This window comes from Penicillium subrubescens (assembly GCF_028828155.1).
Source record: "Penicillium subrubescens strain IBT 31985 chromosome Unknown utg000002l_segment0_segment0, whole genome shotgun sequence".
NCBI lineage: Eukaryota > Fungi > Ascomycota > Eurotiomycetes > Eurotiales > Aspergillaceae > Penicillium > Penicillium subrubescens.
This window is the reverse complement of record NW_026643152.1, coordinates 3,515,595-3,539,802: the sequence shown is the minus strand read 5'-3', so window position 1 is coordinate 3,539,802 and position 24,208 is coordinate 3,515,595. Positions and strand designations below refer to the sequence as shown.

The 24,208-nt window shown below is 51.5% G+C and overlaps 6 protein-coding genes across 6 annotated transcripts; 3 read left to right on the top strand and 3 right to left on the bottom strand.

The window, feature by feature from the left end:
• Window positions 1-1,152: 1,152 nt before the first annotated feature.
• N7473_002648 (serine incorporator domain-containing protein) lies at window positions 1,153-2,702 on the top strand (the record flags this gene model as incomplete). Its single annotated transcript, XM_057148588.1, has 3 exons — window positions 1,153-1,203; window positions 1,262-1,341; window positions 1,397-2,702. 3 exons carry the CDS (start codon window positions 1,153-1,155, stop codon window positions 2,700-2,702), a joined length of 1,437 nt encoding a protein of 478 aa, XP_057012242.1.
• Window positions 2,703-2,986: 284 nt separating this feature from the next.
• On the top strand, window positions 2,987-6,314 carry N7473_002647 (ATP-binding mismatch repair protein PMS1; the record flags this gene model as incomplete). The annotated part of the gene is made up of 4 exons (XM_057148587.1): window positions 2,987-3,019; window positions 3,081-3,177; window positions 3,257-3,343; window positions 3,412-6,314. The coding sequence occupies 4 exons, from the start codon at window positions 2,987-2,989 to the stop codon at window positions 6,312-6,314; spliced, it is 3,120 nt and encodes a 1,039-aa protein (XP_057012241.1).
• A 65-nt stretch (window positions 6,315-6,379) lies between these two features.
• On the bottom strand, window positions 6,380-6,883 carry N7473_002646 (uncharacterized protein; the record flags this gene model as incomplete). The annotated part of the gene is made up of 1 exon (XM_057148586.1): window positions 6,380-6,883. The coding sequence occupies one exon, from the start codon at window positions 6,881-6,883 to the stop codon at window positions 6,380-6,382; it is 504 nt and encodes a 167-aa protein (XP_057012240.1).
• An 853-nt stretch (window positions 6,884-7,736) lies between these two features.
• On the bottom strand, window positions 7,737-13,521 carry chsE (chitin synthase class Va; the record flags this gene model as incomplete). Its single annotated transcript, XM_057148585.1, has 4 exons — window positions 7,737-7,768; window positions 7,835-13,092; window positions 13,159-13,347; window positions 13,412-13,521. 4 exons carry the CDS (start codon window positions 13,519-13,521, stop codon window positions 7,737-7,739), a joined length of 5,589 nt encoding a protein of 1,862 aa, XP_057012239.1.
• A 2,615-nt stretch (window positions 13,522-16,136) lies between these two features.
• On the top strand, window positions 16,137-21,611 carry csmB (putative chitin synthase; the record flags this gene model as incomplete). Its single annotated transcript, XM_057148584.1, has 4 exons — window positions 16,137-16,438; window positions 16,498-20,094; window positions 20,147-21,447; window positions 21,514-21,611. 4 exons carry the CDS (start codon window positions 16,137-16,139, stop codon window positions 21,609-21,611), a joined length of 5,298 nt encoding a protein of 1,765 aa, XP_057012238.1.
• A 377-nt stretch (window positions 21,612-21,988) lies between these two features.
• Window positions 21,989-23,628, bottom strand: N7473_002643 (cytochrome P450; the record flags this gene model as incomplete). The annotated part of the gene is made up of 3 exons (XM_057148583.1): window positions 21,989-22,148; window positions 22,210-23,498; window positions 23,542-23,628. The coding sequence occupies 3 exons, from the start codon at window positions 23,626-23,628 to the stop codon at window positions 21,989-21,991; spliced, it is 1,536 nt and encodes a 511-aa protein (XP_057012237.1).
• Window positions 23,629-24,208: the final 580 nt, after the last annotated feature.

Below are 24,208 nucleotides of genomic sequence, written 5' to 3'. Positions count from 1 at the left end.
CGGAGTGTTGTCCCGCAATTGTGCGTTGTACACACTACGGAGAGGGATGCGATTGCGTCAAGGTGTGTTATCGGAGGAGAGGATCGGGGTTTTAGGAACTTGGACTGGGAGGAGAATGGGAGGGCGACAAGAGGAAGAACATCGGACTCGAACAAAAGAGGGACTGGAAGGGGACAGCAGCGACGGGAAAGTAAGTGAATGAAGGGAAAATGAGAGATCGAGTTGAGCGAGGAGGTTCAGGAGCGTCGTAATCGGCCTACGAGGAGGCCACGATAACGGGGAAAAGACAAGACAGCAAGACAGCGCGTACTGCTCCACCGGCCTCGGCCGAAGTGCCAAGCCTTTTTTACGGTGGGCTCGCATGTCCAGCATGTCTCCTTGTCACGCGTGGCTCTTTAAGTTGGGACTACTCTCGCAGCAGATGATCGCTTCTATTTGGACAACAACTGGCTGACTAGAAACCTTATTCTTGGGATGTCAATAGCCAAAGGGGGGTATACTTCCCCAATCATTATCTGTTGAGGCTTGTCAACAGCAGTCATTTTGGCGTGGCTCCTCTCGTGGAGAAGACTTTAGGTAATACAACAATGTGGCATCAGTCATCCATTTGTTTTTCTTTGAATACATGAATAGAGCCCACGAGCAATATCTTGGGTCTAATATTCTATTCTTTCCTATATAGTTTATATGCCGCTGTCTAAACCTTTGAGTTGTTGTTGTAAACATGTACATCAACACCTACTATACGAGATGCTAGATATGCACCCCGAGGGTATTCTTTCTCTTGTTTTCTTTATTATATCTCAAGCTGTGTACTCCTTTTTACTAAATGATTTCTATTCATAGAAGTATCTCCCTGATCCAGCCAGGAACTAACGATGATTGCTCGATACGATAATACTTCGTACCTTCACCTTTGGGGGAAACTTTGGCCGATCTCCGGATCCGCTGACATAAGATGTTCTTACGCACGTGACTTGGACATGACGAAGGCGGGCTGGGGATCTTCGGCAACTCCACTTGACTTGCGCCGAACGCCCCCAGGCACCACCTGCCTTTGCCCTCTCTCAACTTGCCAACCCCTCTTTACAGACCTCCAGAATCCAGGACCTACTTGCTCTCTGGTCTTGACCTGACCCTCGGCCCTTCATCATGGGTGCCCTCTTGTCTTTACCGCTGATGGCGCTGCCCAGCGTGGGCACGGTAAGTCGCATTCGAGTCACCGGATGAGCGGTAAACTGACTGCTCCACTTGCGAATAGCTCATCACCCTCGGCGGTTCATGCTGCGGCGCTGCGACTTGCTCTGCGGTCTGCAGTGCATGCGGAAAATTCCAGAATAGGTATTTAGACTGGCAGAGGACTTGACGCAGAGAATCTGTGCTAACCGCGATATAGTATGGCAACACGAATCGCATACGCTTTCATCCTGTTGATCAATTCCATCGTGTCTTGGATCATGCTTACGCCATGGGCTATGAAGAAATTGCAACACTTGACTCTCGATTATATGGAAATCAAATGCGACGGCAAGGAATGCCACGGTTGGGTTGCGGTCCATCGCATCAATTTCGGTCTCGGTCTCTTCCACTTGATCATGGCACTTTTACTCCTTGGCGTCAAAAACACCCGGGATAGCCGTGCAGCACTCCAGAATGGGTTCTGGGGCCCGAAGATCTTGATCTGGCTGGGCTTTGTCGTCATGTCCTTCTTTATCCCCGAGTCCTTCTTCTTCGTGTACGGCAACTACATCGCCTTCTTCTGTGCGATGCTCTTCCTGCTGTTGGGTCTGATCCTCCTGGTGGATCTTGCCCACTCCTGGGCCGAACTTTGCCTACAGAAGATCGAGGATAGTGACTCGCGCATGTGGCGCGGCCTGCTGATCGGATCAACCCTTGGCATGTATCTGGCCTCGCTTGTCATGACGATTCTGATGTACATCTTCTTCGCCAAGAGCGGGTGCTCCATGAATCAGGCTGCGATCACGGTCAACCTTATTGTCTTCCTGATCATCTCGGCGGTGTCGGTTCAGCCGGCCGTTCAAGAGTCCAACCCTCGTGCCGGCTTGGCCCAAGCTGCTATGGTCACGGTGTACTGCACCTATCTCACGCTCTCCGCCGTCTCGATGGAGCCGGATGACAACAACTGCAACCCCTTGGTCCGGTCGACTCAAACCCGGACTGCGACCATCGTCCTAGGTGCAATTGTGACCATGGCCACCGTTGCGTATACCACCACGCGCGCAGCTACTCAAGGAATTGCGCTAGGCTCGAAGGGTGGACATGGCTATATTGAGCTTGGGGATGATAACGAGCACGGACTGGTCACCCAACAGCCCAACACCCGTCGGGAGATGCGCGCTGAAGCTCTCCGAGCTGCTGTCGAGAGCGGTAGTCTGCCAGCTAGTGCCTTGGATGAGAGTGATGACGAGGACGACTTTGAGACTAGCAGCAAGGATGACGAGCGTGGCTCAACCCAGTATAGCTACACTCTCTTCCACATCATCTTCTTCCTTGCTACGACCTGGGTGGCCACTCTGTTGTCACAGGGCCTTACGGTTGACACCAACGTGGACTTTGCTCCGGTCGGCCGGACTTACTGGGCCAGCTGGGTGAAGATTTTCAGCTCTTGGGTGTGCTACGCAATTTATCTCTGGACGCTGGTTGCGCCAGTGGTCTTGCCTGATCGCTTTGCTGCGTTCTAGATGATGAGGATGGAAACTGACTGGGTTGAGTTTTAAGGCGTTCTGAGCGATCACTACTTCTATCTGTTTTTATTGGACGCTATATTTGCACATTGGCTTGCAGCAATATAATTCGTATCGTACATGAAATATGTTCTGTTCAAATATATTTTTCAATCAACTGTAGAAATGTCCGGTGCTTAGCTCCGTTGTGGGATAACTGCGGAGTAACCGGCGGAGCTTGGCAGTTCACCTAACGCGTAAAGTGCGACGCGCCTCACCTCACCGATAACATGCCATGAACTATGGCGACCATCCAGGCCATCGAGGCTCGTTCGGTGGGTATTCTGGTATATGATACGGCCTAAATATGCGTTCGCTAACTTGAGCTTTTCCCAGGTCCACCAAATTCAATCCGGCCAAGTTATCGTAGACCTGTGCTCCGTCGCCAAAGAACTGGTTGAGAACAGCCTCGATGCCGGCGCAACTACGATAGGTGAGCTTGTGCTTTTGAGTCGAATGGAGCTCAGTCTCCAAAGACTTTTCACATCTGTCTCACTGTCTTGTCTATTTAGAGGTGCGATTCAAGAACAATGGACTGGACTTGATCGAGGTGCAGGACAACGGAAGTGGCATCTCGCCGGAGAACTATGAGAACGTCGGTGAGTATTGATCCACCTGGGTTCTGTACCCCCAACTCTACAAGCTAACACTGGAATGCACCTCTCAGCACTAAAACACTACACCTCCAAACTATCCTCCTTCGACGACCTCTCAAGCCTCCACACCTTCGGCTTCCGCGGCGAAGCTCTTTCCTCACTATGCGCCCTCGCCGACTTCCACATCACCACAGCCCAAGCGAATCAAGTTCCCCGTGCAAATCGACTTGACTTTGAAATATCCGGCAAACTCCGCAAAACCCAGATCGTGGCCGGACAAAAGGGAACCACCGCATCCGTGGAGGGCATTTTCAAACGACTCCCCGTACGCCGGCGCGAATTGGAGAAAAATATCAAGCGGGAATATGGGAAAGTGTTGAATCTACTCCATGCATACGCTTGCATCAGTGCCGGAGTCAAATTCAGCGTCCGGAACACCGTTGGCAAAACGAAGAACGTGGTTGTTTTCTCTACGAATGGGAATCGTACCACGAAGGAGAATATTGCCAATGTATACGGGGCCAAGACGTTGTCTGCGCTGATTCCGCTTGATCTCGAGCTGGAATTTGAACCTTCTGCGCCTATGAGATGCAGTGGTGTCGGTGGTGGTGATGGACAATCTAATCAGTTGGTGGTTAGGGGACATATCTCTCGACCTGTCTTTGGCGAGGGACGCCAGACACCGGATCGACAGATGTTTTTTGTCAACTCACGGCCTTGTGGGCTACCGCAGATTGCAAAGGCATTTAATGAAGTTTATAAATCGTTCAATGTCTCGCAATCACCGTTTATCTTTGCGGATTTTCAGATGGATACGAATGCTTATGATGTGAATGTGTCACCGGATAAGCGGACGATTCTACTGCATGATGCGGCGGCGCTGATTGAGTCGTTGAAGACGTCTTTGGTGCAGCTATTTGAGGCTGCGGATCAGACGGTTCCTCAGTCGCAGGTGCTTGGCTCTAAGGCTTCGACGACGGCCAAGAAGCAAGCACTGGGGTCGCTTCCTGGGTTTGTTACTGCGCGACAAGTTATCCAGGGTACTCCAGGGCCTGCAGTCACGCCGGCCCGGGGCCAGGATGTTGATGACTCTGAAAAGGAGTCAGAGGCCTCGCAACGGACTGTGCAGAATAGTATCAAGCGCTTTATGAGCAACCGGGGCGAGTCTGATGAAGTTGATACTTTGTCGACTCCTATAAAATCTACACCGAATTCCCAGCAGACACCGATGCCATCATTAGTTGAGCCTTCTTCCACTGAGCCTGACGACGAGAACGATGATCAGTCCGAACAACCGTTGGACAATGAGATGGATGAAGAAACCCCTCAACCACCTCCACGGCCATCTTCTCCGCCCGCAGAACCCGATTCAGCACTATCACAACAATCAGATGAGTCTGAAGAGATGCCAAACGTGGTGCAGAACGCCTTTGACCGAATGCGCCCTCGTCGAATGCCTGCTGAGATGGCTACTATCACTATTGGCGATCACATGGTTACCTCCATGATTGGCAGCGGTCGTCCGCGAAAGCGAGCATCTGATGTCGGGTATTCGTCTCATGGACAGACCAAGAAGAAACGACGAATCCATACGCCGTCACGACCTAATATATTTGGAGTGCAGATGAAGGCTTTTGCAGCGCCTGGGACGCAGATGGATGAAGATGAGGGAGAAGAGGAAGAGCAAGGGAGTGGAGATGATGCGAGTGAGACGAATGAAGATGGCGTTATTGATGAAGAGGCCGAAGAAGCTCCCGAGGAGGAGGGGGAGGAGAAAGCCTACTCTTCCGAGCCAGAGGATACCGAGTATATCTCCGAAGGAACCCGCGAGTCTCCTGATGGGGAGGCCGAGAATGACCATCAACCAATCGAAAAAGCATCGGCAGCAGAGACGGATGAGAATGCCCTTGACGAAGCCGAGAAAAAAGCCCAAGAAGAAGCCACGGTTCAACGGCTCATCCATCAAGCTGAAGAAAAGGCCGTCCTTCCATCCGAGCACAATACCAGTCGTGCGAACAAAATGAACAAAGGTGCCGCACACCGTGATGCCACTGTTCAACTCGTCACTACCATCGATGCCTCGGTCTCTAAACTTGAAACCCAGATGGCCAAACTACGAGAAAGCCTCCAGACACAGAAAGTGTCATCCCGCAAAGCAGACACCGAGCTGAGCGACGAGAAAACCGCAGAAGACCGCCTCTCGCTCACCGTGAGCAAAGCAGACTTTGCCCAAATGCGCATCATCGGACAATTCAACCTGGGTTTCATCATTGCCGTCCGGCCGGGCGAAGACCACGACGAGTTATTCATCATCGACCAGCACGCCTCGGACGAAAAGTTCAACTTCGAGCGTCTCCAAGCTGAAACGGTCGTTCAAAACCAACGTCTCGTCCGACCACAGCGACTCGATCTCACCGCCGTCGAAGAGGAGATCGTCCTTGAGAACCGCTCCGCTCTGGAAAAGAACGGATTCATCGTTACTATCGACGAAAGTGGCGACGAACCTATCGGCCGGCGGTGTCAGTTAGTATCGCTCCCGCTTAGCAAAGAGGTCGTCTTTGGCTCGCGTGATCTTGAGGAGTTAATCGTCCTTTTGTCCGAGGCCTCGAGTGTTAGTGGGGTTTCAGTACCCCGGCCTAGCAAGGTGCGCAAGATGTTTGCTATGCGGGCGTGTCGGTCTAGTATCATGATTGGGAAGACTTTGACTACGAGGCAGATGCAGCGGGTTGTGCGGAATATGGGGACGATTGATAAACCGTGGAATTGTCCTCATGGGAGACCGACGATGCGGCATTTGATGAGTCTTGGGCAGTGGGAGGAGTGGGATGAGTATGGGAATGAGTATACAGGGGAACAGGAAGAGGGAGAAGGAGAAGGGAGAGGGGAGAGACCTGGAGGATTGGATGTCTGGAGGAGATATGTGGAGGAGGCTAAGAAGGAGGAAGAGGAAGAAGATGCTGACGAGGAGGAATGAAAAGATGAAGCATAATATGTTGATACCCAAAGAAGTATAAACTTGGATCGAAACATCTCAATATCTCACCACCAACGCAACCAACCCTTAGACTCATTCACCTTCTTCCCCTTCCCCTTTCCATTCCCATTAACCGCCCCATTTCCATCCCCATTTATATGCCCATTCACCACCTCCCCATCCCTACCCATCTCATCCTCACCACACTCACTCCCCTCTCCATCCTCCTCCCCCTCAACCCCATCCATCATCTCCTCCAAAACCAACAAATCCCTCTCAATCATCTCCGCCCAATTCTGCACATCCCCAATCTCCTTCAACCCCTCCCTCGTCTCATCCGCCAGTCCCGCCCAAGACGCATTCTGCCTCGCAAGCCGCGCCGTATGCTCCGCCAACTCGGCCTCTTGTCGTTGTAGCGCGGCTTCGTTGGCTGTGATTGTGGCAGCGCGGTCACGGAGGGGTTGTTCGAGGTTTGTGCCGACGGAGTGCAGGGTTGCGGTGAAGGCGGCTAATGCTTCTTGTTTTTGGTTTTCGGCGGGGATTGTCGGGGGTTGTTGGTTTCCGGACATTTTGGTGCTGATTGTTATTGTTGATGTTGGTGTGATGAGGAATATATGTAGCAGTGCAGGTGGTGTGAAGAAGGATGGATGTCTTTGGAGGTGGGATATATAGGTAGTTTGTCTTGGGATTTCCAGTTATGAGAGCTTGTCTCTGCGAAGTTGTTAATTATGGAGCTTGCGCCGAGAATATAAATCTGATTGCGGAGGCCCCGATCTGCAACTGTAACCCCACTTGGCGTGGCGTGCTGTCAGCCTGTCGATAGAAGAAGAGCGATGTACATACTGTACTCTGATAGGTTGAATTTCCTGCGGGGTATTTGAAAGTGTGCAAGTGACATAAATCCAGATCTTAGTTAACTACAGTACAGTACTAGAAAATATCTACAATTTCCAAAAAAAGCCAACATTCCTCAGACGAGATCATATTAAACACCAGAGCATATAATTTCTGGGCATTACCCGATTTAAAATGCAAATGCGCCCCGGAAGAGTTAGAAGTTAGAACAAGGGAGACAGAAAAACAGAGGGACACTAAAAATGATAGCTGATTTATGGACTGTGCACCCCAAAATTTTCAAAAAGAAGTGTTGACGAAAAACCATTCAGTCCAGAAACAGTCAGAAAAACAAAAGGAGACACGCTGAAATAAGAAAGAAAAAAAAAAGGTCTCATCCATGCAAAGAGTTCGCTTGAAACAGAAAAGACGACTTGTAGAGGAGAGCGTACAGGCCCTATGATGAAGTGGGTGGTTGGAAAAGAGGCAGCAAACATTAATAACACAGTATTCCGAAACCACGGCGATGCCTATTGCGGATTTTTAGAGCATCGCGGACTATCAGAAAAAGTCGCTGCGATGGTCGGATTACAGAAGACCGGAAAGAACAGCCTCGGTAGCTAGAAAAACACTGTCAGTGAACATTCATCGAAGATTGTGCTGTGAGAAAAGGATTGATAACATACCAGAATTGATATATGGCCGCTTCAGGTCCAGGTTGACGCCGAATCGGCGCTCAAGCTCCTGCTTGATGCTCTTCTTCGTCACACTCATAAGATCAGCCGTGCGCAGAATCTCACGGATTTCAGCGAGGATCGCATCGTCTGACGGCAGGTGGCTCAAGTCCTCCATGCTCATGTCCATGTCCATGTGATGGCTCATCATCTCGGAAGGTGCCACAGACATACGCGATCCAGATGCAAGCAGCGGCAGATCCAACTGAGAGACAGGGCGCGAGCCGGCGAAGCCGTACTCGGACTGTGACTGTGCGAAGGGGTGTGCACGAGTGCCGTAGGAGTAACCAGAGACCTCGGAGTGGTCGTCGCGCGAGGTCTGTCCCTCTTGCGCCTCCCACAGCTCCATCTGGTACTCCTCCCAGCGCTTCTTGGGGATCGAAGCTGGGTCGAACTTGCCCTCGTCGGAGATGACGACCTTGCGGCCCTTTTCTCCGGTGATGACACGAGTGTTACCCCAGGTGAAGTCGTCCATGTTCCAGAAGGAGTAGAGAGGCAGGGCGAGAGTGAAGACGGGAATGGCAAGAATGTAAATGAACATCCAGCCGATCATCTCCCACTTACGACGAACGATGAAGATGAATGCCTGTAGACCATAGATGACACCGAGCAACACGAACGCTGTCCAGGGAATGACCGAGCTGTCGCGCACCAGCCAGACAATCAAGTAAATGATATACGCAACGGTAACAGGCTGGATGATGGTACTGAGCAGATCGACAAAGACAATGAAACGCATACTGAAACAGCAGAAACCGCAGAGCTGTTGCAGGGGAATCAGTTCGATCAGGTTGTGCACAGTCGAATTGATCCATCGTCGACGCTGGGACAGGAACACGGCAAAGCTCTCGGGGGCAACAGTCCAGGCATGGCAGCGGAAGATGTACTTGGTCTTGAACTTGGGATGGTGCTTGAGCAGGAGTGTAGTCAGGTATCGATCTTCACCCAGGTGGAGCAGATTCTTCATGTGCAGAGTATCCACGCGAATCTCGGAGTAACTCTCGACAACCTCCTTGCTGACAAACAAGGGCTTACCGCTCTCCGCTGAACGGACACGGTACATACTGAAACAACCGGGTAAACAAGTGACGGATCCGAAAAGACTCTCGAACGCCTTGGTCAGATTGTGCGAGATGTAATATTCGTACACTTGTATCATCGTAACCATGGAGGTCTTGGCATTGGACAGGGAGGTTTCACCACAAGCAGCGATGAGGCGCGTATCGGAGAGGAAAGCGGAGACGAATCGTGTAGCAGAATCCTGGGCAACGACAGTATCGGCATCGACTTGCAGGATGTACTCGTAGAACGTCGGATTAACACCAATGATGTTTCGAATCTGGTGGTGCATCTCAAGCTCCATAGGGCTCATTGGCAGGTTGTAGTGAACACGGTTGAGGAAACGCATGAGAACCATCTGGGAATCACGCTTGCCACGGTTACCAGGGCGAGACACCTCGGAAGGCTTGCCGACCTTGACAACAACTAGGTAAGGAACGATATGACCCTGAACCTCGTAGAGACCGGAGTAAATCTTGGCCATGTTGTGCTGTTTCATACCCTCGCCTAGACTCTCAAAGCTGAGAGGTTCGGGATCAACAGACTCAGGGACACCCAGAATGTCCAGGACGATCCGGGGAGTGGGACGATCGTTACCCTGACCGATAATCATACCGTCACAAATAACCAAGAGGAGCTTGCGCTTGTCATCGTAACGCATGCGGGCCATAGAGTCGATGGCACGACGAAGTGAATCTTCATCTTCAGTGTATGCCGGCACTTGGCAGACGATGAACTTGTCCAGATTCTCAGGCAGGTTCTTCTTTCCAAATTGCAAAGCAGCCAAGAACTTGAACAGAATGACAACACAAATCATGATCGAGATGGCAAGAATGAAGTACCGAGCAAACTGACATCTGGCCGAGTTACGGGTATCGACATGTCCGACGAAGAACAAGTTATCCAGGCAAAGCTGCATCCGCGCGCGCGTGGTCGCATCAATAGCAAGGTCGTTCCAATACTTCGTCACATCGGTACCGGATTTCTGCTGGAAGAGAGTGACAAGGAGCGGGCTCATGTAGTTCGTATTGACGTCTCCAGTGGCGTTCTTGCCCTTCGGATAACGAGGGATACGAGGACCAGCAATGTAGTAAGTCATATCGTAGACCTTTCCATCGATACTAACAATGTTCTTGCTATCGTCATCTGCGAGCGTCTTCATATACTTGGCAGTATATCCGACGTAGCCCTTTTTGTAGTTTGCGCGCATCATGACCATCTGCTCATAGAACCAATCGGCACGGGGATCATCGGTCCAGTAACGGAAGTCATGGTACTTGGCGTTGACATCGTAATCAGTGGTAGAGGTGGTAGTAGCAGAATCGTTCATGTTGGACCGGTAATCAAGAGGCACGCTGGGGTCCACATGTCCATCCACACCCTGGCACAGTGCTGAAACCTGGATGGGGAAGAGGTTGGTGGCATCGGTACCGGCATAATTCTTGAGAGACTTTTGCGGAACGATATCAGGGTAGTGGGCAGGCATGAAGTCGCCAAAGTTGAAGACCACGCCCCGAATTGCAATATAGGAGCTTGCGCTACCTTTGCCATTGTGGTCGCTGAGTTCGCCTTTCGAAAAGACATGTTGAGTTGGACAGACCAATCCAGGGAAAGCGACAATCATGAAGACTGCAACACCACAAGCAAACCAAATAATCATGTTGATGGCCAGCTTTTCACGCCAAGCAACCCGGACATCCTTGCGCTTCATACGGCCGATCCACTTGATCAAAAAGTCGGGGATGAAGAAGGTCAGCAGGTAGACCAACGCCATCCAGCGCTTACGAGAGCTGGAGACCACAACGTCGTCCACCTCCTCCATATTCTTCTCATTGCCCTTCTGCAGCATCTCTTCCTTAGTCTCAAGATTCCGGAACATATCGCCCGAGTTGAAAGCCGAGGCACCTGCATCGGATTTGCCGTCCAGCTCCCGGCTGCCGAAATAACCTTGCTTGGACTCATCGCCATATATGAAAGCACCTGGTGATTGATCGGACGGTTGCAAAAGACGGACCTTGGTGTCGGCTCCACCGGCTTGGTATCCAACATCACCTTCATCAGAGCCGGCAATCTTGTTGTAGGAGGGAACCACACGTTCTCCGATCTTGGCGAGATCGGCCCAGCATCGCTCGCTTAGGAAAACACCAGTGCTTCCCACGCGAGCTTCGTTACCGGGCCATCTTCTTTCGTCCAAGATGACCTCCGATTTCTCGCGGTCACTACCAACCACGACGTTGCCAATATCAGCCAGGCCTAAGAACTCCGCGAATGGGAGGAAGACGCTGAAGTCAGCATTTCTCAGCCGCGAGCTGATCTCGGCAATGCCAAAGGTTTGAACCTGCATGCGAACGCATTTACTGTCGAATTGATTCGCAATGCGGCGATCGTTGGGCTTGAGACAGATGACAAAGTACGGGTTGAGGTTCGGTGAGCTCAAGCTCTTATTGATGATCTCTAGACCCGAAAGGAACTGACCGGCTGCACCCTGTACATGGCCAGTCATCAGACCGCTCTTGCGACCGGCCACGCTGCGTCTAGAGCTGGTCGCCTGGCTATCGCGGTCGTCTGGCTCTTCGCTCTCGCCACGGTCCGAGAAAATCTGGCGGGCCTGTTGGTCGTGCTTGCGGCGAGCCATGCTGGGCATGCGCAGAGGCTTGGAGGAGACCTGGGCTTGCATAATTGCAGTCTTCTCCCGCGGGTGGGAAATGGTCTGCAGCGCCTCCTGTCCAAACAGTTCGCGGACAAAGTCACTGCGGGTAGACTTCATGAGATTCATCAGGTCACCCGAGATGACTTCTCCGTTCTCCTCAATGAGACCAGTGACGGAGTAGTCTACTTCACCAGCGAAATGCTTCACAGTGAAGGCAGTCCGGGCCTGGGAGAGATACCCAGTGCTTGTAGTTCCGCCGCTACCCACGGAGATCGCGGGGTTCTTGCCCTCGAAGCGCTTGCGAACGCTCTCGAGGAATTGGGCGTCACTACGTCCCCGACGAGTCTGGTCGTCCAGGATGCTCAGCAGACCATTGCCATGCTTCAGGAGACCACGAACGGTATCAGTGTTGTCGAAGTAGCTGGTTGCTGCGACTGTAATCTCCTCGCGATCCAGAATATCGGCCTTGTGGTCGAAGAATGACTGCAGGCAGTAGTTGTAGAGGGACTCGGTAGCAGCATTGCTGAGGAGCTGATCGAGGGTCGATCCAGTGGCCGGTGCTTGAGCAAAGCCAGGGAAATCAACGATCGAGATGGTGTTGGCAACGCTGTCCTCCGCAGCGCAGATCTTCTGGTTGACGGTCTCAATCACGTAGGTGACAAGAAGTGAGTAGATGGTTCGGGCGAATGCATCGGCGTTCTCTCGAGCACCTCGGGGATCCAGCATAACCGTCACACGCTCCCGGTGAATGGATTTGGTCTTGTAGCCCAAGCTGTTCTCCAAGGCTTCCACACTCAATCCCAGGAAAGCAGCAACGTTGCCGAGAGCATCCTTATTTCTCACAACGGTGACTGTCTCACCACCCTCGTGGGAGTAACCACCACTTTCCTCAGCTGTAGTGGTGGTGGATTGTCCAGACATGAAATCCAGTTGGCCAATGTGCAGGATACTGGCCAAGATCTGGCAAATCTCGGCAATCTCACCGCGAGAGAACTCAAGCTTCCGCAAGGCAGTCTTGAAGTGTTGGAAACCCTCGTGATCGTTCACACCAACCTTAAGCTGGGTCGGATGGCCCAAATACCGCCATCGCTTATGGCTCACCGAGTCGGATGAAAGTTTGCCGCCGGTGTTGATATGGATGGAGTTGTCGAAACCCAGATGCGACTTTTCGGCCGCACTTGTGCCGGCCAGGAGGTAGTATAGAACGTGGAAGCTGCGCTCGCCAGTCGGCACAGACGAGATACGGCTTCGCTCCAATCGGTAGTCGATGATCTTACCACCAATCAAGGTGGGGTTAACGGAAGACGAGCCATCGTACTGAAGCTCGAGGAATAGACCAGCCTTGGAGGCAGTTGGAGTGGTCACAGATTTGGTGGTGGTCAGGGTATCGAAGACAAAGGCAGCGTAAGAAAGTTTGGAGGACAGCGGGGTCGAGGAAAAGGACAGGAAGGAGGATAGCAGGTGTGAGCGAATGGTAGTTTTACCCGAACCACTCTCTCCGCTAGATTGAGAAGAGTGCAAGTCAGCGGTTAATTCTGTTTGCTGATGCTCGGACAAGTCTACTCACAGGAACACCACGGCTTGGTTCTCCCCACGAGCTCCCAGCCGAGTGAAAGCGCGACGGGCAAGGTCCTCTGCTTCTCCAGCAGCGCTACCTTCCTTTTCACCATCTGGGCCCTTTGTTGCTGATGTGTAAGTGTTAAAGGAGATCAATGCTTGTGATGAGAGGCGGGCAGTCGGTAGTCCGACATGGAAGCTGTTCAGATCGTTAGTATGCTATCCCCCCTCAATATGACCAACTTAATAGATCCACAACATACCGACTGGCAAGATGGGCTGTCAGATGGGTATCCGATTGGAGATGTGCGGGGAGCGAGGGAAGTGAAGACTGGGCATGTGCCGGAGCGTTCCCGGTGGTATTGCCTGCCATGATGGAGGAGGCTATTGACCTCTCCGCAGTGAGGCCGATCGGATAGAAAAGCGAGTGGATGAAGGCCGGTTAGATTGAGCCCTCTCACAGAGAGTAAAGAAACGACCGTCGGAGCGCAGGCCGTGCAAAAGTCTTTTGACACGCCTCGGAATGAACGTGGAGTCAAGAATGCCCGCCGGAATGAAGACTCCTTAGCGATTACAGGGAAATGGGGGACATTAGGCGGCTTGGTGGCAGGAATGGCGTCGTACTGGGAAGAGACAACGCCGAGCCAGAAGTTGATGCAAGAGAAACGAGTGAAGGCAGCAAAAATCCAGATGATAGAAAGGGCCAGAAGGGAAGACAAAAGCCAGCACGCCTCGAGGATGGCAGAAAAAGATAAGCGGGTGTGGTTTGTTCGGGTTCGGGTCTGGGGCAGTACAGACAGTGTAAGTCGGTATGGGGTGTATGGTATTCGATGGTTTTGTTACAGTTAGTATTGATCTTCTACGCCTCATCGAGCTAGTAATGGAAGGGAATGGATGGTGGTGGAGGAGGGTAAAAAGTACCCCTAAAAAGTGGTATTGCAGTTTGCAAATACTCCAAAACTTGAAATTGTATTGGCTGTTACAGTATGATGAGTACCGTCCACATGTTTTCTTGCCGGTGTTTGGTACACCATGGGGCCACTAGTTTAGAGCCGAGGGGGGATTGCAAGACACTGCCAGAAACTAACTTGGTATATGTATGTAGTTGATGCTGTATATAGAATTCAATGACGATGCTTGTCAGATGCTCCTCCCCATACACACATCATTGAGGTTGTATTGAACCAGTGGCAAGTGATATATTGTGTTGTTTACTGTAAACACACTTCCCCTAGCTAAATCTGGTTGAGGGTCTCAGGTAAACAGAGGCTCCACTTGGCCGGAACTCCCAAAAGGGTCCTGGTCCCTGGAGTTGGGTGACTAAGGCACTCAGACCAGCCCAGTTCCAGGGTACAATTTTACATACAGGCGGATGTGTACCAAGGTAAGTTTTGGGGTAAAGATGTAGCATAGCTATGTATAGATAGCTCACAACTTTGTCTACATTCTTTTCGTCTACACAATATCGTTTCAGCATGCACAGTATGAATATAGGCCACCCTCAGGCTGTCCCTGCTGGCTCCTTACTGTCCAATGTTCAGCCGATGCATCCACTGCAGGTTGCATTAATAGTAACATGTCAGAATCCTCGCGATCGCTCTGGGCCGAGGACCCAGACAAGAGTCAATGGTCCGACCGGGGCCCACTCGAGGTAAATCTGCCTCTGGTGAGTGGACAAGAGAGAACCGATCGCTTTAGCCTTGGAGGCCCGACTACTGAAACTAGGGGGTTCGTGGCTGAACATGGTTTTTTTTATATTTTTGGCTGTGACAGTCGGCAACGATCATATGTAACTAGAATGAATGTTAAATACTAAGAAAATGTACTTGAATAGAGTGTATAGTAACCAGGTTGATTGTACTGTCGATATATCACGCAGTCTCATGCAAACCAGAAACCCCTGTCCTTTAAACTCTGTATCTTGTCACCATCCCTGGAGTGGCAATTGTTTGGAACGGCAGCCCCTTTGTGAGACATCCCAAATATAGCACCCACCACCACCACTCCGTAACTTTGTAATACTAGTCCCAGCTAAGCGGGCCTAGTCTCACTGGCCTGCATATCCACCAGACTTTCGCTTGTGGCCGATTGGTTGACACTGTGAAGCAAGACTCGGTCGCCCACCTGACAATGTGATATGCCACTCATGAGATCCAGAGTCCAGTAATCTACAAATTGAAAATTTGAAGCTATTGTACCGCTAACTCTATTCGAGACTTTCCTATGTATTATCGATTGCCTCCAGAGTACTTGACTCCCAAACGAAATTAAACGAGAACACTATGTGGTTGCATGATGCTGGCAATTGAAAGTGAACCACTCATGAAAATACGCTTCCCTGAAATATGTGAGCACAAGGCAAACTTCGACGTAAATGGAATAATTTCATTCCTCGTCACTTGTCAAATGAAAAATTCCCCACTCGGTCAGGGTCCATTTGCAATGAGAAAGAAATTTCCCCCTCAAAAGCTTAGGATCGAGTCGGGCAGATCCCAGTCGTCGCGGATCGCCAGTCTTGTCCACTGGCGCCCCCTGTAATTTTCACAAGCTGCTGTATTCGACCATACATACAGTACAAGTGTACCATACAGTCCCTGTTCCATTCTCAGTTTCTCCCCACGCCCATCGCCTTCTTGCTTGATGCCTATCTCCCTCCATTTTTTCTCTCTTGGTTGTTTGTCGACCGTTTCAGCATTTCAGCCCTTTCTTAGTCGCCATCTTCGTATCCTCCTGCAACCTTCTTCATCTTCATCTTCACCCTCCACTCGCTTAGGAGTCCGCCTAGCTCCAGTCGCTCGCTCAAATCTCCGGAGTATACACCCACGGAATCTCGCTTTGTTGACACGCCAACTTCCCCCGACACTCGCTACTCCTGCTCCACCTGCGATTCGACTCAATACCTGCTTCCCATGCCGCTGTGATATTCTCCAAAATCTACTAGACCAAACCTCATAGTTGGACTCCCAGTCCCTCCTGGTTCGCTTCGCCATGTCGAACCGCTACTCGGTCTTCTCAACCCAGTCCGGCGGGTTCCCAGCTGGCCCTCGGCCGGCTTCCCAGCACACCACGCAGGTGTCAACTACCACGTTGCTCAATGCCCTTCACTCGTTCTATTCAGCTGGTCAACCATACCAGCTGGATTCGGGCACCAGCTTGGCCGTAAACACATGGGTGACTGCCGCTACCATCTTGCCAGACGGCCGTAATGGGGCTACGGTGGACCGTGACCTGGCCGTCCGGGCTTGGGAACATGCCCGGAGGCGAGCCGAGGATGGCTGTATCATTCTAGGGTATGTCTATTTAATCCAAGAACATCCAGCGTAATATTCCTTCCCTAACATATGAATAGCTCGCTACACCAGTCAACTCCGTCATTGTTGGAGCCATTCCTAACTGCGCTGCCAGTCTCCACCCCGGAGACAGCCTACACATCTCTCGCAGCGCTACGGCCGTTCCTCTCCGCTGTGACTTCGTTCAATCCATCATACTCGCTACACTCGGCCTTCTCCGCCTCTTATACATTGACTCTGCAGGGCACAGTCATCGGTCTGTCTCTGGCGCTCTCCACATCTGGCATCAACGTCCGTAAAGGTCTCTTGGAGATCCCTGGCGAGGCCGGCTTCCGCGCATTCGATGTCTTTTACTACCTCCTGACTTCCGCTTCTACCGCCGCGGAGCGTGAATTCCTGGACCTTCAAGAACTTTCCAATTATTCTCTGCTCAATCGATCGGGCACCTATTCGCCTCCTTCCTATCTCCCTACTGCCGACGATGCAGCTGCCGCTGAAGATCTGCGTGCCAACCTCAAGGCAATCGGTATCAAGGGTGCTGCGCAGCGAGGCCTGCTTTCTGTTCTTGCGGGTCTGCTCAAGCTCGGCAATGCTGCTGGGCTGATGGTAGACCAGGAGGAATTGGAGGATGTCTGCGAAGACGTTGGTGGTCTCCTTGGAGTCGACCCCGAGGTCTTGCTGCACAAGTGCTCTACCGATGAGCGTGAGGTCTTGATCGCTGGAATATACGAAGCCCTCGTCGACTGGGTCATCGGCAAAGCCAACGAGGCCATTGCAGCCGAGATTCAGAATTCTCTGGAGAACGACTCCAGTACTGGTGGTGCCGGTGCGGCCCATTATGCTAATGAGGATACCGTCGGCCTGACAGTCATCGACATTCCGCGCCCGGCGTTGGGTAAAGCCATTGCCATGCGGGGTGTCTTTGATGATGAATTGGGTCTCAATGCCGAGATGAAAGAAGATGGCATTGCTCTTCCAGCTGTCGGCCAGTCAGTTGTCAGTGAAATGAGTGCTGCCGTGGCTCAGGTCGAGCCCGACCTCGGCATCATGACTGGTGCTGCTGGCCGTGAACGCGAGCATGACCTGGACAGGCGTCAAGGTGTCTTGGAGAAGGTCGGATTAGAAGCCGAGGCAGACTCCTTCTTGCGACAGCTCCTGTTCCCCGTTGAGAGCGAGGGCATCACCCTGGGCAAGCGGGGACGCTTCGATCTTCCCACCACCTTGGGTAGCAGCCGTGTCTGGTATCACCTGTCGATCCACCCCACGGATGACCTCCCGGAACAGCTCACTGCCAATACTGCGGCCTGGTCTGCGGGTGCAGTCTCGCGCCAATTGAGAGATTGGCGACTGCCCGAATGGGCCAACCGGCGCCTCAAGCAACTCGACTTCACCGCGGACTTTGACGTGGAAGAATTCGTCGGTCGCTATGCCCGACTTGGCTGCACTGAAGGCCAAGATGGTGTCGAGAACTGGATCCTCGAAAGAGGCTGGAGCAACGGGGATGCCGTTGTTGGCCAACAGCGTATCTGGATGAGAGAGGGTGCGTGGTGGGAAGCCGAGTCTATGCTGGACCTCAAGCCGGAGGAGATGCCCGCAAACCCCTTCGGATATGGTGCGACCATGTACGAACCCGGTTTCACTCCTGATGGTAACCCCATCGGGGAAAGCTCCAACCTCTTGGGAGCCGATATGATGATGCACAATCAAAGCGTTATCGCCCCCAGCGTTGTCATGGGTGGTGCAAAATCTATCGCCCCCACTGGAATCACTCACACCGGTGGTGGTGACTATGGTCTTGGTCACAAGGGTGACGATAACAAGGGTGATATTGCCTACTACGATGACTATGGCCGCTACATTGGCGACCTTGACCCGGAATTCGGCGACCCCAAGCACATCGAGAAGAAGAAGATCTCAGTCGGTCGTCGCGTTTGGACTGGCCTCGTATGGGCTCTCACCTTTTGGATCCCGTCCTTCGTTCTTCGGTATATTGGTCGCATGAAGCGTCCCGATGTCCGATTTGCCTGGCGAGAGAAGCTCGTCTTGGTTCTCATCATCTTGCTCTTCAACGGAATTGTCTGCTTCTACATTATCGCCTTCGGTGACCTGCTGTGTCCGAACAAAGCCAAGGCCTGGAACAACAAGGAAGTCAGCTGGCACACCCAAGACAACAACTTTTTTGTCAGTATTCATGGCCGCGTCTACGATATTTCCAAGTTCTGGAAGCTCCAGCACAGCGACATCGCAATCGAGACTACCTCGTCCAACATGGAGCCTTTTGCAGGACTGAACCTGGACGCTTATTTCCCTCCTCCGCTCACTCAGTACTGTGGTAACTTTGTCACCGACGAATCGATTCAGCTGTTGAACAATGACACTGATGCCGTGGTGTATTCCGAGGCAAAGCACAACTGTGGTCCCCGCAACTACCCTCAGACCACTACGAAGCTCCACAAGATTACCTGGTATGGAGATGTGTTCTTGCCTAAGATTGCCGACTACTATAAGGGTGAACTGGTCTGGTCGAAGAGCACTATCGAGAAGCAAGCCAATGACTATTCCCGATACTGGGTCATCGTGAATCAGAAGGTTTATGATCTTACGGACTACTTCTACACTGCCAAGACCGAAAACAACCTCGACTCGTACGCTTTTTTGCCAAATGCGGTGACCACTTTGTTCAAGAATTATCCCGGCCAAGATGTGACAGACAAATGGCAGGATACCCAAGACTTCCGGAACGCGCAACGCTGTCTTGACTACGTCTTCTACAAGGGCAAAGTCGATTTCCGGGACAGTCCAAAGTGTACTGTGAACAATTGGGTTCTTCTGGCATTCACTATTCTCATTTGTTCCGTGATTCTCGTCAAGTTCTTGGCAGCGCTGCAACTGGGATCCAAACGTCGACCGGCACCTCAAGATAAATTCGTCATTTGCTTGGTTCCTGCCTATACCGAGGGCGAGGACTCACTCCGAAAGGGTCTGGACTCTTTGACTGCCCTGCAGTACGACAACAAGCGCAAGCTCATCTTTGTCATCTGTGATGGTATGATCGTTGGTGGTGGTAATGACCGCCCAACCCCGAAGATTGTTCTCGACATTCTCGGCGTGGACCCCAAGATGGATCCTCCCGCTCTGCCATTCAGGTCTGTCGGCCAGGGTAGCGAGCAGCTGAACTACGCAAAGGTCTATTCAGGTCTGTACGAGTACGAGGGCAATGTTGTCCCGTACATTGTTGTGGTCAAGGTCGGCAAGGAATCCGAGCAGCGCAAGTCCAAGCCTGGTAACCGTGGTAAGCGAGACTCGCAAGTGCTGCTTATGCATTTCCTGAACCGTGTCCACCACCGTGCCCCCATGTCGCCCATGGAGCTGGAAATCTTCCATCAGATCAACAACATTATTGGCGTTGACCCCGAACTGTATGAATACTGCTTCATGGTCGACGCTGATACCAGTGTCAAGGAAGATTCGTTGAATCGTTTGGTTGCCGCTTGTGCGGCTGATGCTAAGATCGCCGGTATCTGTGGTGAGACTAGTCTTCAGAACGAGGAGCGTAGTTGGTGGACCATGATTCAGGTTTACGAGTACTATATCTCCCATCATCTGGCCAAGGCCTTCGAGTCCTTGTTCGGTAGTGTCACTTGTCTTCCTGGATGGTAAGTTTTACTCCTATCACTCTGAATATGCCCCAGCTAACTCATAATCTAGTTTCTGCATGTACCGTCTGAGAACTGCGGACAAGGGACGCCCTCTCATTATTTCTGACAAGGTCCTCCAAGAGTACGCTGATATCGACGTCGACACTCTGCACAAGAAGAATCTGCTGTCTCTGGGTGAGGATCGATTCTTGACCACCCTCATGACCAAGCACTTCCCGACAATGCGCTACAAGTTCATCCCCGATGCATTCGCGAGTACCGCCGCCCCTGAGACTTGGAGTGTGCTGGTTTCGCAGCGTCGTCGCTGGATCAACTCCACTATTCACAATCTTGTCGAATTGGCAGCTCTTAAGGATCTTTGCGGCTTTTGCTGCTTCAGTATGCGATTCGTCGTGCTCGTGGATCTTCTGGGAACAATCATTCTTCCCGCAACTTGTGTCTACCTGGGCTATCTCATCTACCGTGTCGCCAGTCACACTGGTCCCTTCCCCATGATCTCAATTGTCATGTTGGCTGGTGTCTATGGTCTTCAGGCTATTATCTTCATCATCAAGAGACAGTGGCAACACATTGGATGGATGCTTATCTATCTTCTGGCCTTCCCCATCTACAGTTTCGTGCTCCCTCTGTACTCATTCTGGAAGCAGGATGACTTCACTTGGGGTAACACCCGTGTGGTTATCGGTGAGAAGGGTGACAAGCGAGTCATTGCCGTGGAAGATGAGGGCTTTGATCCCCGCAGTATTCCTCTGCAGCGCTGGGATGACTATGCCCTGGCTAACAACCTCCCTGGCCGCCGCGGTGAAGTTGGTGCCAACCAAGAGAAGGTCCAATACACTGGCCGCTACGTGGATGAGCATGCCATGGAGATGGATGATATGCACTCGCAGTACTCGTCTGTCCGACCAGCGTCGACCATCCTGACTGGCTTCCCGGGTCAAGGTCGCCACGTGAGCCCGTACATGCCCCCGCAGTCACCGGCTCCCTTCACCGGGGGGAATGTGGCCGGCAACCGCAATTCGCAGATGACTAGCTTCTCCCGCTACACGGACTATCCTCAGATGGGCGCTCATCCCGCAGCTGCTTCTCGTCACATGTCCGTTGGCAACCTCAGCGCGTACCAGGAAAACCCTGGCCATTCCAGCCGTCACAGCATTGGCTTGATGCAAAGCAGTGAGAACCTTCTCGCTGCCTCCCGCTCGCGCAGCCCACTAGGTCAACTCCCTTCGCGACCTGCCAGCACTGCCTTTGATTTCCGTGCTGCCAGTGGTCCGGATGAGCTTGCTATCACTGAGGCGATCCGCCACTGCCTTTCTGAAGTGGATCTCGACACTGTTACGAAAAAGCAAGGTGAGTCGAAACAATCTCTTTCACATTGAAATACCTCTTGTTCAAATAACTAACAAAACAAAACAGTCCGTGTCCTCGTTGAACAACGCCTTCAGACATCTCTCTCCGGCGACAAGCGAGCCTTCGTGGACCGCCAGATCGACCACGAGCTTGCCAACATGTGATCACCCTACGTGCATCGTCTCTAATCTCCACCCCTTTTTGTAATATGCATCTATCAGCGCACGTTTCTTTTTACTTCCTCGTTCTAACAAGAAAATATTTCGGCATGTCTGGCGTTACGTGGGACTGACTGTATTGGGCTTGCCATTGCCACTGCTCTTTGGTTGTCGTTTTCTCTGCTTATCTCTACTAGTCTTGTCATGCTCCTCTTTTCTTTTCTCTTTTCTTTGAGCAGTGCACTTTCAGCGAATGCGGTACTTAGCACGGGGCCTGGTGGCTCCTAGTTTTAAATGACCAAGCAATATTGGTGTTTCATTCAATGCAGTCCTGTCCTTTCAAGTAGGATCCAAAAAAAAGACATAATGTTCTTCTCAGTCGTTTACATATGCTGCGCTGGTGATAATTTCACCATCAGCGGCTTCTTCTCCCAAACGTTGAATGATTTCTGAATATGCCAACCCGTAGCACTTTCTTCCAAATTCATGTCGAAACTCCACAGAAGCTTGGCCGCAATAAGTCGCATCTCGGCATATGCAAGACTAAAGAAAGCAAGTAGTTAGCGCAAATCTCAAAAAATGAATCAGTGTGTCTATTTCTTACTTCCTCCCAAGACAATTCCGAGGCCCGAGTGAGAACGCATGAAGTACAGACCGATCATCATTCTCAAACCGCTCATCTCGACTCTCGAGCCATCGCTCCGGAATAAACGAGTCCGGCTCGGCGAAATGAGCTTCGGCATGGTATGTTGAATAATGGTGTCCAGACACGGATATTCCCTCCGGTATAAACGTGCCATCAATCACTGCTCCCCCTGGAGGTACTACTCGCGGTATCATCGCTGGAACGGGTGGGTAAACACGCAGTGTTTCTTCCAGAGCTGCGTTCAAGTAACTCAGCTGGCTGATTCTTTGGAAGTCAATCTCCTCGTAAGAAGTGAACGATCCTCGGATCTCGTCTACTAGTTTCTTGTAGACTGCAGGATCTTTGAGGGAATAGTATGTGAAGCCTGATAGCAGTGTCGCAGTCGTTTCGCTTCCGGCAAGAATCAACAGTGCAGCATTACTCTCCATTTCACGGGCAGTCATGGCGCGGTCATCGTTGAATCGAAGGACATAAGTCATGAAATCAGGCCGTTCAGTCTTGGTCTCTAATCGACGGTGGACCTTCTCCGCACTCAATGCAAAATGAGCTGCTCGCATTCGGGCTAGTGTCTTGGGAAGTAACCCCCTCACAATCGGAGCTAGGAAGGGATATACCACCAGCGGTCGCTGGAGGATGGCCATCTTGGTACTCATAAAAACCATCTTCACCCATGGATGATACTGGCTTTCGCGTAGACAGTCGAATGGTTCACCGAAGGCTAGATCGCCGATGATATCGAACGTGGTGAAATTGTACCATTGGGTCATATCGACCGATTTTCTAGCAGCCTTGATCTCTCCGTTCAATCGTTCAACTAGTAAATCCACGTAGGACTGGATAAGACCTTCCTGGTCTCGCAGGGCTCTTTCAGAAAAAGCATGGGAGAGAAGTCGTCTCCCCCTCGCATGGTCGGCCTCATCCGCATTGAGGAGGTTAGGTCCATTCGGTCCCCTGAGGTAGAATTTAGGATCTTTGAGAAATGACCCATCCCCTGATTTACGATGGCCGTAGATATCCTTCCATGCTTGGGCACTTCGGTAGACGAGTGCTGTAGGGCTTATTCTGACGACGTCACCGTACTTGTCGTGGAGCTGTTTGAGTTTGTATTGGTTTTGTCCTGTGGATGTCCAGTATAGACTGGGGAGGTTGGTGACTGCTGCTAGTTTGGGGCCGGGGAATATGGATAACGGGCTGATGTAGAGATTGTAGATTACTATCCACACTCTGTATGCTAGAAACTGGGTGTACTGTCAGTATCTTTAAAATTATACAGTGGGGTGAAGAACTCACTGCTGTGGTGATAGCTACCACCGCGAGGCGAGCAGTGGATATGCCATCAGGGGTAGATCCTCCGAGTACAGCCTTCCAGAAATCCATTGTGAAGATATCCAAGACTCAAGAATCTCCAGCAGACCCCGCAGCCGTGAAGGAGTGCTTTTTGTTAATAGTCAAGGCCGTTTGATTTAACAACAGACTTAAATAACGCGGACCTGTCTAGCGGGTATCACATGGGAAGAAGCCTCTGTAGTACAATTTGAATACCCTGGAATCGCTTAAATCATCCCTTCGTATTATTGCGAAGAGACATCACAGCGCCTCCTTCCGCCTTGAGCTAGCGTCATTGTTCACGTGGAACCTATTTCAATGATGTCGTTATGCAGCCGCTATGGCGCAGCCTGTCTTCTACAATCACGGAGGTTTCTACTTCTGTATGTATGCAAGGCCCCGCAGACGCGGGATACTAGCTCAGCAGCATGACCAGGGTTGATGTGGTACTCTGACGTCTCTTGACAGGGAGCAAAGGCATACTGAAGTCCAAACCCCGCACAGGCAGTGGAGTCGACTAGTAGGCTATTCTGCAGAAACGGAAATTTGTGCCGACCAAAGTGTTATTATATATTATACCCCAATTTTCTGCATAAGAGGTTGACATTCTCAACGTGAGAACTGTTGAAGA